The sequence below is a fragment of the Numida meleagris genome, chromosome 13, assembly GCF_002078875.1.
Source record: "Numida meleagris isolate 19003 breed g44 Domestic line chromosome 13, NumMel1.0, whole genome shotgun sequence".
NCBI lineage: Eukaryota > Metazoa > Chordata > Aves > Galliformes > Numididae > Numida > Numida meleagris.
This window is the reverse complement of record NC_034421.1, coordinates 4,672,698-4,684,578: the sequence shown is the minus strand read 5'-3', so window position 1 is coordinate 4,684,578 and position 11,881 is coordinate 4,672,698. Positions and strand designations below refer to the sequence as shown.

General features: G+C 51.2%; 1 protein-coding gene across 1 annotated transcript in view; it reads left to right on the top strand.

The window, feature by feature from the left end:
- The window catches only part of KCNJ12 (potassium voltage-gated channel subfamily J member 12), a 26,809-nt gene extending 20,535 nt beyond the window's left edge, over nucleotides 1–6,274 (top strand). The window contains exon 2 of the mRNA XM_021411964.1: nucleotides 2,477–6,274. Coding sequence (XP_021267639.1) covers nucleotides 2,635–3,924 — 1,290 coding nt within the window. The 5' untranslated portion in view covers nucleotides 2,477–2,634 and the 3' untranslated portion in view covers nucleotides 3,925–6,274. The remainder of the gene's footprint in view (nucleotides 1–2,476) is intronic.

Genomic DNA, 11,881 nt, shown 5'->3' with positions numbered 1-11,881 from the left:
GGAAGGAAGGAAGGAAGGAAGGAAGGAAGGAAGGAAGGAAGGAAGGAAGGAGAGAAAGAAAGAGAGAGAGAGGTAAAGAAAGAAAGAAAGAGAGAAAGAAAGAGAGAGAGAGAGAGAGAGAAAGAAAGAAAGAAAGAAAGAAAGAGAGAGAGAGAAAGAAAGGAAAAAGAAAAAAGAAAAAGATAAAAATGAAAAAAGAAGGAAAGAAGAAAGAAAAGAAGGAAGAAAAAGAAGGAAAAAAAGGGAAAGATGAAGTAAGAAAAAGAAACAAAAAAGAAAAAAGAAATTGAGAAGGAGGGAAAGGAGAAGAAAGAGGGGAAGGAAAGGTGAGGACAGGAAGGAAGCAGGGGCAGAGGAAGGATCAGGAGAGGAAGCAAGAAGGGGGGACGGGCAGTGGAGGGGCGGTGGCGGTGACAGCCCCAGGTCTGCAGAGCGTCACCGGGCTCAGGCAGTGCCTCCACGCCACCCGGGCACGTCTTCCCCCCAGCCCTGCTAATCCAGCCCCAGCTAATCCTCTCGCAGGTCACCAGGAGCTCATTGCGTTTTGTCCACTGCAGAAATGCGTCTAGAATTAATTAAAAAAAAAAAAAAAAGGCAACAGTAAATTCTTCCCGTGGCAAAAGCATGTGGCGTGTTGCTCGGGGCACTTGTGTGGGGCTGTGGGGCGCGCCAGAGGGTGATGGAGAATAGGCAGCTTGGTGTGTCCCCTAATGCTCATTTCCATGAAAAAGGAGGAGAGAAAGCCTACGTGGATGTCGGCAGTGTGGTCAGGAGGAGGGCGTGGGCTGAGCACCAGGCTGGCTGAGCCACCTGCTCAGTCCTTTTATCTTGCAGAGTCCATGGGGTGGTAAATATTAACTGTCAATAGGAATTGTTAATAACAACCATCAGTACTAACTCTTCATGTCTGTTTTGTTCTCCCATGGCTGAGCATCTCCAGCAGCACAGCTGCGCTGAGTTTTTGCCTCTGGAGCCATCGCTCTGTTTGCTGATACCCAAAGTGTGAACAAGGTGCTTGAAAAATCAGCTTTGGGCATAAAAATTATCATCTGGACAGCAGCAGGTAGAAATAAGGGATTTGGTGTACAAGATGCAGGCATGCATCGATCTTTTACCAGAACCTAGGAAGTATGGGCAGTTTGTTAATTTTCCTGCTGGGTTTCTGCAGTGATCCTCAAGTTTCAGGATGGATTTGGGGAGAATTTATGTAAAAGGAAACACAGTAGATCGCTGCTATCCGGGCTGATGCAGCCCGAGGCAGGCAGTGCCTGGCAATGCTCCCTGGTGCTGGCAGTGATGCTGGGCTGGCCGCCCAGCCCAGCCTGCGTGTAATGGAAAGGGTGTGCTTGTCCCTGCCTGTCCCCAGGGCTCTCTCTGATTGCAGGGATCGAGCGCATCGATCAGGCCAGCGGGTACAAAACAGAGCATACAGCCATGAGCCGGGCGCCTCTGGGCTGGGGGAGTGGGGGTCTCAGAGGGGTACTGCTGGCAGCAAGGTGTCATCTCCCTTGACACGCCCCACATCGTTAAATAATAGGGTTAATGGTGGCAGGGGTGATTTGAGAGCCACCTCTTTGGGGTGCTTGGGATGTAGCTTCTCTGCAATCCCTTTTGTAGCATGATGTGCCTACTGTTGCCATCCCAGAGGTGCTAAGGGACAGCAGGATATGGTTTGGTCCCCACACCATGGGACAAGTGCAAGTCCCTGACCCTTCAGCTGGGCCATTGAAAAGGGATCAAACCAGTTCCTTATCCCCCAGCAGCACTTCTCCCTTCCTAAGACTTGACTGTTAAAGCCTATCTGTGACCATAGATGGCTCCATGTCCCAGTGGACAAGTTGGGAAAATTGCTGCCCAGGACATCTGCCCAGAGTGAGCGCCTTCCCGGGGCAATCTCCAGCCAGCTGCATGTTGGCCGTGTCCCCTCCCAGCCCCGGGCCAGGGAATGGAGGTTATATCCACATCTCACTGTGTTTTCCCTTGACCCTAGAAGAGCTGGTGCTCAGGAGGTCGGGCGACTGCTGCTGTGATGTGCTGGGCAGCAGTCCATCTGGCATGGGCGATGTGAACTGATGGAGCCGCTTTCAAGCATACCTTTATTAATATATCTGAGGAAGGAGAGCAGCTTGGCCTCTCTGCTCTCCTCTCCAGCAACCTGACCCTGCTCCGACAGCAGAACTCACAAGGAATGTGAAGGGGAACAGTATTAAGAGAATTCAGTGCTGTCCAAGCTTTCTCATCTGCTGGTTTTGTTGAGGTTCCCAGAAATGCTATGTCTCCCAGCAAGGTTTGCAGTACAGAAGAGCGACATTTAAGACATCTTCCTTCCTCGCATGTGGTTTTGGGGAGCAGATTTGCCATAGAACCAAGGGAGAGGCAGTGAGGGAGGTCTTCACCCAGCATGGAGCCTCCACTTGATGGACCCCATTTTTTGCCACGAGAGCTAACAGCTCCTGTCTTTGTTTTCTCATTGCAGAGCCTCTCACGGGACACTTGTGGTGACGTGGCTGCCAAGACGTGAAAGTGTGGGACTTCTCTTCCACCGCACCAGAATTTGGGGGGTGGGCAGGGGTGGGCCAGGGGGACGCCGGGAGTCACAAGATCCTTTGCCGTCACTGTGGGCTTGGCTCAGGGATGACCGCAGGCAGGGTCAACCCTTACAGCATAGTGTCCTCGGAGGAAGACGGACTGAGGTTGACCACCATGCCAGGGATTAACGGCTTTGGCAATGGGAAAATCCACACCAGGAGGAAATGCAGGAACAGGTTTGTAAAGAAGAATGGTCAGTGCAACGTGGAGTTCACCAACATGGATGACAAGCCACAGAGGTACATTGCAGACATGTTCACCACGTGTGTCGACATCCGTTGGAGGTATATGCTCTTGCTCTTCTCCCTGGCATTTCTGGTATCCTGGTTGTTGTTTGGGCTGATTTTCTGGCTAATTGCACTCATTCATGGAGATCTAGAAAACCCAGGTGGAGACGATACCTTCAAGCCTTGCGTTCTGCAGGTCAATGGCTTTGTGGCTGCTTTTCTGTTCTCCATCGAGACCCAAACGACTATTGGTTATGGCTTCCGCTGTGTGACAGAGGAGTGCCCGCTCGCAGTCTTCATGGTGGTGGTTCAGTCCATTGTGGGGTGTATAATCGACTCTTTCATGATTGGTGCAATAATGGCAAAGATGGCCAGGCCCAAAAAAAGGGCCCAGACGTTACTTTTCAGCCATAATGCGGTAGTGGCAATGAGAGATGGCAAACTCTGCCTGATGTGGAGAGTTGGGAACCTCCGGAAAAGCCACATAGTAGAAGCCCACGTACGAGCTCAATTAATAAAGCCCAGAATCACAGAAGAAGGGGAGTACATCCCACTCGACCAAATAGACATCGACGTGGGGTTTGATAAAGGCTTGGACCGTATCTTCTTGGTGTCCCCCATTACCATTCTCCATGAGATCAACGAAGACAGCCCGCTATTCGGGATCAGCCGCCAGGACTTGGAGACGGATGACTTTGAGATTGTGGTCATCCTCGAGGGCATGGTAGAAGCCACTGCAATGACGACACAAGCTCGGAGCTCCTACCTGGCCAGCGAGATCCTGTGGGGCCACCGCTTTGAGCCTGTCTTGTTCGAGGAGAAAAACCAATACAAAGTAGACTATTCCCACTTCCACAAAACATACGAGGTCCCGTCCACACCTCGCTGCAGCGCCAAGGACCTGGTGGAGAACAAATTCCTGCTGCCCAGCACCAACTCCTTCTGCTATGAGAACGAGCTGGCCTTCATGAGCCGCGACGAGGATGAGGAGGATGATGACAGCAGGGGTTTGGACGACCTGAGCCCGGACAACAGGCACGAGTTCGACCGGCTTCAGGCGACGATAGCGTTGGATCAGCGGTCATACCGGAGGGAGTCAGAAATATGACTCTTGGTCCTCTCACTGACTTTTCCGAGGGTATTTTTTTTCCTCCTCTAATCTCTTCCCCTACAACCCGCTCAAATTATGCAGAACAATGCAAGTGCCATAGGAATGCTTGAGAAATTAGTCTTGTTCCTAGTTTTCAGTTTCATTGCAATAACCACTGAGCGGTCTGCAGGAGGGGACGGGGCAGGCACAGTGCTCCCCGCACCCCGGGGGGACGGGGGGGGGTCCTGGGGCACGTGTGTCCCATACTGGCTGCAGGGCTGGGCTCTCCCCATGGGGAAAGCGCGAGCATCTTCTTGGAGCCAAGATACAAATAGAGGAAATATCAGGAAACAAACCTTTTTCTTTCTTTTTTTCCTTTCCTTTTCTTTTCTTTCTTTCTTTCTTTCTTTTTTTTTTTTTTTTGAACTGAGCTGCAACAAAACAAAAATTGCTCCTTCCAGCAGGCAGTATGATTCAGTTGCACAAGAACAACACTTGAAATACCATGCAACGTTAACGTACTTCTTTTTAATTCGGGGAAAGGTGGGGGGAGGGAGGCGAGAGGGTTTTTAATTTTTTCAACGTAACCTTTGGGAGACTGTTTACCAAAATAATAATAACAATAATATTAATATTAGTAATAATAATAATATTAAACCTGAAAGAAATGATTTGGTATTTTTTAAAAGTGAGCAAGGGAATGAATAAGCCACTGGGGTCTCTTGAGTGGTGACTTGCTGGGTAGATGCAGGAGCTCAAAGCCAAGGCAGCATCTGATTCTGGGGTGGATTTTTTTTCCACTGGCACTGCTTCATAGGCAGAAAACAGATGCAAGTGGCTGCAGGTCCGTGGCAGTGAAAGCGAGTAGCGTAATTACCAGCAAAGTAGCTAATAAGGAAAAGCCAGACTGCTGTAGAGAGAACCCTTGTAAACACAATAATTAGCCACATTCTGGAAATATTGATCTTCAGGGTGGAAATTGGGCCTGGGGCGTCAGCTGCTGAAGTGCTGAGTCTCCAGTGGGGAATTCATAACTTCCACCAGAACTAGGATGAAAAAATGAAAAGCACAAAAGGCAGAGTGGAAAGCTCTCAGATTTGGGTATTTTCCCATTCCACCAACCAGTGTGGTATTTTCTCCTTCAAAAAACCATTTGAAATGGAGGGATCAAGGTGAAATGTGTCTTTCTGGGTTACATCTCTTGTGGCCCAGAAGCAGGATGTGAGCATTGTCTGTGCCGCCTCTGTTGGGCTGGGATTTATGAATTCCCCATTCACTGGAGAGTCCTGTTTGGAGGCGGATTCTTTTCCAAAACCAACAGATGCCAGTTGGGAAACCCACCATGTCCTGCACATCGCCCCATCCCCACGTCCCAGCCTTGAGGTGGATTGTGCCTTAGAGATGCAAACTCACATGTGCTCATCCCATGCCCATCCCGCCCTGTTCCCATCGCTCTGTCCCATCATCTGCTGCCCTTTGGGCTGGTCTTGTTTGCACACTGGTTTGCCTTTTACTACCATAGAGTCATAGGATCGTTAAGTTTGGAAAAGACCACTAAGTCCAACCATCAAGCCATCCACCACCACGCCACCAAACCACGTCCCTACTATGCCATGAGGCAAACTGTGCCGTGCATGGGAAGCCTTCTCTCCCTTTGCAAGGAGGGAAGTTGAGAAATGTAGCTCACCGCTCCTCACATGCTGGAGCTGAATATGGCTCTCTGTGCTGCAGGAAGGACTACGGGTCCTGCACCTGGCTTCAGCGATAAGGGCTTGGGAAAGGGGTCTGCAGCAGTGCTTCAGCTCCATGGGCTCGCGGCGCTTTCCTCTCCCCATCCCACAACAGGCAAGCCATGTCCAGGCGTTATAGCCCAGTCTAAATGCCAGAAGCACAGGCAGGATTTGTCCTCAGCCTTCATCCCCATCTCATTGTTGCAAAGAGCGTCCCAAATAGGGCTGTCCCCAAAACGGAGGACATGCTGGGACGTGCCTTTGGGCACCGTCCACGACGAAGTGACACATTGCCATCCCATCACCGGTCCCTTTGCACCAACGGGGATGGTTTTGCCCCCCGCGTTTTGCCCCACAGCATCCAGGGGGGTGGGCAGGGCAACGGGGAGGGGGCAGAGAGATTTTGTGTGCGCACTACTTATTTATTTTTTTAAAGAAATGCTTTTAAGTGGTTTTAGGTTCTTTTGAATAAATAATAACTCTATTAAAAGGTGCACATCTTGCTGCTGTAGGATTCTCAGAGGGTTAATTTCTTTATAAATATATATATCTCACGGTAAATATTTGTACAAAAAAAAAAAAGGAAAAAAAAAGAGAAATAGAGATGTCTTTAAGTAAATTATTGCTTTTCAAGGAACTTACATGATTGTACAGTGTTACCTGGGAGAGTAGAATAATATATACAGAAGTATTTTTAAACTACTGCATAGGGAGGTGGGGGGTGAGCCCAGAGAGGCCAATTTGGGCCCCTCCTTGGCTCGTCTTGATGTGTCCCCTCCCCAAACCCCACTGTGAGGCTCTAGCTCTGATGAGTCGTCGTATCTGCACGGTACAGTCCTTGTTCCAGACATGGGTGCGCTGGCACATGGTGTACAGATATTATTTTTGCCTATGGTGAGTGCTCAGAGCTCCTGGTTGCTTTATGACCACCACGGAGCACAGCAGAGGCTGCCTGAGTTGGTGGGTTTGTCACACGTGTTGTCAAAGAGGACTGGGAAAAAAGGCAACAAAAAGCTCCAATGTGGTGGTTCCTCCAAGGAATGGCTGAAATGCATCGGGATGCTCTCAGTGTCAGGGTGCTGGTGCAGGAGCCCCCAGGAGGGCTGCTCAGAGCCGAGATGGGGGACCCCCCAACCATCCCTGGTCAAGACCATGGGGTACAGCTGGTGTAATACTGATCCTTGGAGGATGGGAGGGTGAGGAAGGTACAGCCCCACTCACTTGCCTGGCAGCATCCCATGCTGCGTGCCCACAGCCGCCAGCAGCCCCGGGTCAATGTGAGCCTTGGGTCCTCATAACCCAGCGGAGTACCCTTCTTTGTCGTTAGGGCTGGGACAATCACTCAGTGCTTCACCTTCTGCGATGCGGTGCCTGCACGACCTTCAAACCTTTTGTAGGAAGTGAATCCAGAGCCACCTTTTCTATCTTTAATAAGGCAGAACAGTTATGTTTTATTTTTAAACCCTCCTGCTCTTCTCCTTTCTTTGTGTGCTGACAACCAAAAGAGCCCCCCTCCCAACCTCACCCCATTGCCCCATTTCTGTGCTCGAGCACGTGGCCGGCTCCCGCTCTGCCACCCCCCCCAATTCAGGGATGCTGCCACAAGGGGTGGGCGCAGGGCTGGGTCCGGACGCCCTCCAGCTGTGCACATCTGTCCTGCTGCCCCCATTGCCCAGGGTGGGTACCACCTCTGAAAAGCTCCATCTTCCCTCCTCCACCCCCAAAACATGCACCTCAGGGCTCCCTCAGGCTCTGCCCCGTGCAATGTGGGGACTGAGGCCAGCCCCCAGTTTGGCAACCGGGAGCACTGGTTTCCCAGGGGTAAAAGGCAGCATCAGTTTGCTGGGGCCACAGTGACGTGCAGCGGTAGCAAAGTGATGGATGCAATGAAAGTCTCTGTACCTTCTCCACCTCCGGTGTTTCTCTGTCTCATTGCACATATATTTGAGATATATGTGACAATGTATATATATATTTGTAAAATGTATTTCAAATGAAAAAAAAAGAAAAAAAACTGGCCAATTTTATGTTATTTTAAATATATTATATATATTATATATAAGAGTCTCCAAAAGATATAAATAGAATAGAGAAAATAATATAAATATGTAATAAATGTATTTTGATCTATTTAAAATATCTCGCATCATGCTGTGTATTTTAAAGATTGTAGAGAATTGTCTGGCTGTAGAGTACTGGAATTGGGATTAGTAGGCTGACTGTTGTTGTATCCTAAAGTATACACTGATTTTATATATGCAGCAAACACTGAGCACACCTCAGAGCCAGTGGGACTGCGCTGCCCCAGGAGCTGGTTTGGATAAAAGCAGTTGGTTTGCAGGAGTTTTTTAGCAAATGCCCCTCTTGGTGCATCTGGGTAGGAGAAAGAACTCAAGTTTGAGTCTCAGATGCTGCCAAAGGGAGGTGATGGCTGGAAGTGCACTGGGCTGTGGGGTGTGCTGGGATGGGAAAGATGTTTCCCAGAGGTTCAAGAGGTTGGCCGAGTTGGGTGTGTTTCGGGGGAACGCAGAAACAGGGCTCTGTGATGTTAATGCAGCACAGCTGAGCCCTAAAACTGAGCTGTTCTGTGCATCCAGAGCTGGATGCTGCCCATGCAACTCGAAATCGGCTGCTGAGACAGCGCAGGGAGTGGATGGCAGCGGCTCAGCTGTGTGGGGAGCCTGGAGATGGGAAGCCATGATCAGGCAGAAGGAGCACAGCCATCCGCGACCAGCCCACCAATCTTTCCCAAGCAACCTTGTCTGCCCTTGGTCTGCACAGGGTCTGCTTCCTAAGGGCACTGCCTCCTCCAGACACACCAAGTGACAGCTTAAACACCTTTAATGGGACACCCCTGCCATGGGAAGGCAGAGTGAGCGTGCAGAATGCTGTGCACTGGGGGTTCGTGGCAGGTGGGCAGGATGGGCCTTGGGTAATATGAAGAAACTGTTAATCCTGATTTTTCCAACTGGTCACACAATGCAGGATGGACAACCAGTGGCCACCGACTCCCAGCCACTGCTGGGATGGGCAGCCCCATCCCTTCCCTCACAGAGAGATGTTTGCTCATAATGTAGAAAAATCACTGCCAGCCGCTCACTGCAATCAGCACAGGTAGGGCTGGCGCTGGGCGTGAGATGGGAGCGCCGCACGTTTAATTTATCAGGGGGAGACTGAGAGGTGACTTGATTACAGCATTTGTCTTGGGGAGAAAACACGAGTCCAAGGAGGTAACTTAATCTACCGGGGAAAGGCATAATAACAGGCTCTTCCTGGAAGCTGAAGCCAGACAAATCTGTCTTAGAAACAAGGAGCGATCTTTTAATAATGATTAGCTATTAGAACAAGCCACCAATCTCTGTCTCTTAATGCCTTTAAATCTGCACCAGATGCTTTTCTGGAATCTTTTCTCTCGCTGAGGAGCAGAGCAAGAGTGGTTGGGGAAGGTAATGGGAAACCTCCACACAACGCGGGCTGCGGCTTGGGTGCAAAATGCCCCAGGGAGGGCATGGGGAGGCCCTGCAGGGCCCTGCCGGGGACGAGCACCTTGCTCCATCTCCTGCTCTCACACAGCATTGGCTCGTTCTGCAGCCAACAAACCCATTGCTTTGGTTGTGGAAGCATTTAATGACTCAGGAGCCGGCAGCTCCCCAGGGGACGGTTTGCGCTGCCTCGGTAATTCCTCCCTTGGAGGCTGCTGGCGGCAGAAATCCCCAGGGAGCTGAGCTGAGGCTGGCACCGCAGGGAATTATCCCAGGATGTTCGGTCCTTGCTTTATTTCTGCTCTGGTAATCCTCATCGTCAGGGTAGGAGCAGGCAGGGATGTCGGCCATCCCGCAGTGATCCCCAGTGGGCTGGTAAGGGATGCTGTGCAGCCAGCAGAAAGGTTGGGGCTGTTTCTTAGACGGCATCCTCCACTTTTCATGCTCAAGATGCCTTTAATTGCTAAAACCCTCCCTTCTCTCGCCATTGTACCACCCTCCTGCCTCTTCCCTTTGGGCTCCTGGCACTTGGGCAGCTCTCTGTGCCCTGCAGAGATTCTTGATCTTTCCATCTGTGCAGGCAGGAGAGGCTCTGCCGGCTCTGGGTTTGCACTGGGATGGGACTGATGAAGGTCAGTGTGCTGTGTGCTGGGCAGGGCTGGGGGAGCAAGGTCAGCCCATGGCTCCTTCTCCCAGGTAGGGATCTGCTGGATAGGCTCTGTTGTCTGGCAGCAGCATTATTGCAGCTGCCCAGCTCCTTTGGGTCAGGCCAGCACCAGGCACAAACTCTTTGAACCAAATCCCTTGTGCTCCCTATCGCATCCTTCCCAGCAGTGCTAAGGCACCACGTTTTGGAGGACTTTGTCCTGACCCCACTGCTAACAGAGCTCCTGCACACAGCCTGGATGCATCCTCCCTCCTGGCTGCCTTACAGAGCTCAGCCCCCCCAAACCCCTCCACACTTGCTCTATCACCCACCCAAACTGCCCCTTCACCGGCGCAGGCAGCCGGGAGCAGCTCGGGTACCACAGGGCGATACCCAGAGATGCTCGCTTGTAACCATAGCAACGGAGCAGCATCTCTGCTCTCCTGCCAACAATTTGCTTTTTCATCCTGCATTAAGGTGGACCCTCTCCGACTCCTTCCTCCAGCACCGAGAGCTCTCCCAGTGAGGGGTTTGCACTCTGTCTCCTCGTACCAGGTTTCACTCCATCCCACGCTGCTTTATCCCCATGTATAACGGGGGGGAACTGCCCCCAGCATCCTGCAGGGAGACCAGAAGCACAGTGCCCAGAGTTTCTCCTTAACACACATTTATGAGTGTCAGTGGGACAAAATGAAGCATTTCCTTACACTTGTTGTTAAAAGGTCGCTGTCAAGGTTAAAATCTTAAATACTATATATTTTTTTTTCTTCGCAAAGAGCCTCTTTTAGCAATAGCACGCTGGCTTCTTAATACAGCTCGAATTTTTCAGCTCTGAATGTAATTACCACCCGTTAAGTACTTTGTTCACCTTTCACATTTCTCCCCGCTCGGGGAAGGCAAACACATGAGTCAGCGTCCCTTTTTCTGTCGGTTTTAGGCAGTTTCTGTGACAAGCCGTCGTGAATCAGCACAACGCTGCCAAGTTCAGGTCGCAAACGACTCAGCTCCTGGAGGAGGGACCGAAGGAGAGACCCCCGGCTTCGGGGAAGGAGCCCCACATGAGCACATTTGGAGGCAAATCAGGCGTGGTGGTGCTGCTTTAAGGGAAGACACGCGGAAAAGCTGCAGAAGGGATGGGAAGGGAAGAGGAGCTATGTCCGGAGCCCCTTCCCCAGGCATTTGATCCTTTCCTCTTCTTCCGGTTGGCACATTTATTTTGGCAATACCTCATCGGTGTGTAATGAAGCCCTCCCTTCCTTTACTGCCTGATGACCCCGTGCAACTTGCTTGGGGCTGTCCCCTTCCAGAGCAGTTCCCCTGCATGCCGGGCTGCACCACCCGTGCGGGGACACTGGGGACAGCATCGGGGTGCTGGCAGCGGGGTGACCCCACCACCCAGCTCCCTGGGGGGCTGCCCCCCGCCTGGTGGGCTCGCTGTCCGTCTGGGTTCCCGGCTGACTCAGCCCCAGATGGTTGCTGCGAGCGCTTATGTAACGGTGTGTTTTGGTGGGGGACGCGGTGAGTGGCGAGGAGGTGGGCGCGGGGGCGAGGGAGGGAACAGCGCTAAAGATAAGCCTGGCAGCTCTGGCACTGCTTTGCCAGGGGAAAGGCGCTGGGGATCGGCATCCCGCTGCCAGCACCCGAAATCTGCTCCCAGGTGCCCACTGCCACCACCGCTCACCCTTGTGCAGGGTCGCCTCCCTAAAGCCACCCTCAAACATCACAGAAATCACCCCTCTTCCTTAAAACATCATATTCTTTTTTTTTTTTTTTTTATGATTGTTATTCTCTTTTATTCTGTTGTTTCCTTACCTGGGAGCACAGGGAAGTGAAGGTTTTGGCTGCAGGGCTGAGCCAAATGGCATAGAGCATCCTCCATCCCCACCGCTCCCCCTCCCACACCCCTGGCTGTACTGCTGACCAGCACCGCAGTGCGCGACTGTACCAGAAAAATGATGTTGATTTCTCTTAAAGGGATCTTTTGGGTGACCTTTGACCTCTGTAGAAGTCTTCCTCTTTTGACCGGTTTACAAATTCAGTGTAAATGCAGAGATGACCCTTTGGGTTGTTTTTTTTTTTTTTTTTTTGGGGGGGGGGGGGGGTTTTTTTTTTTTTTT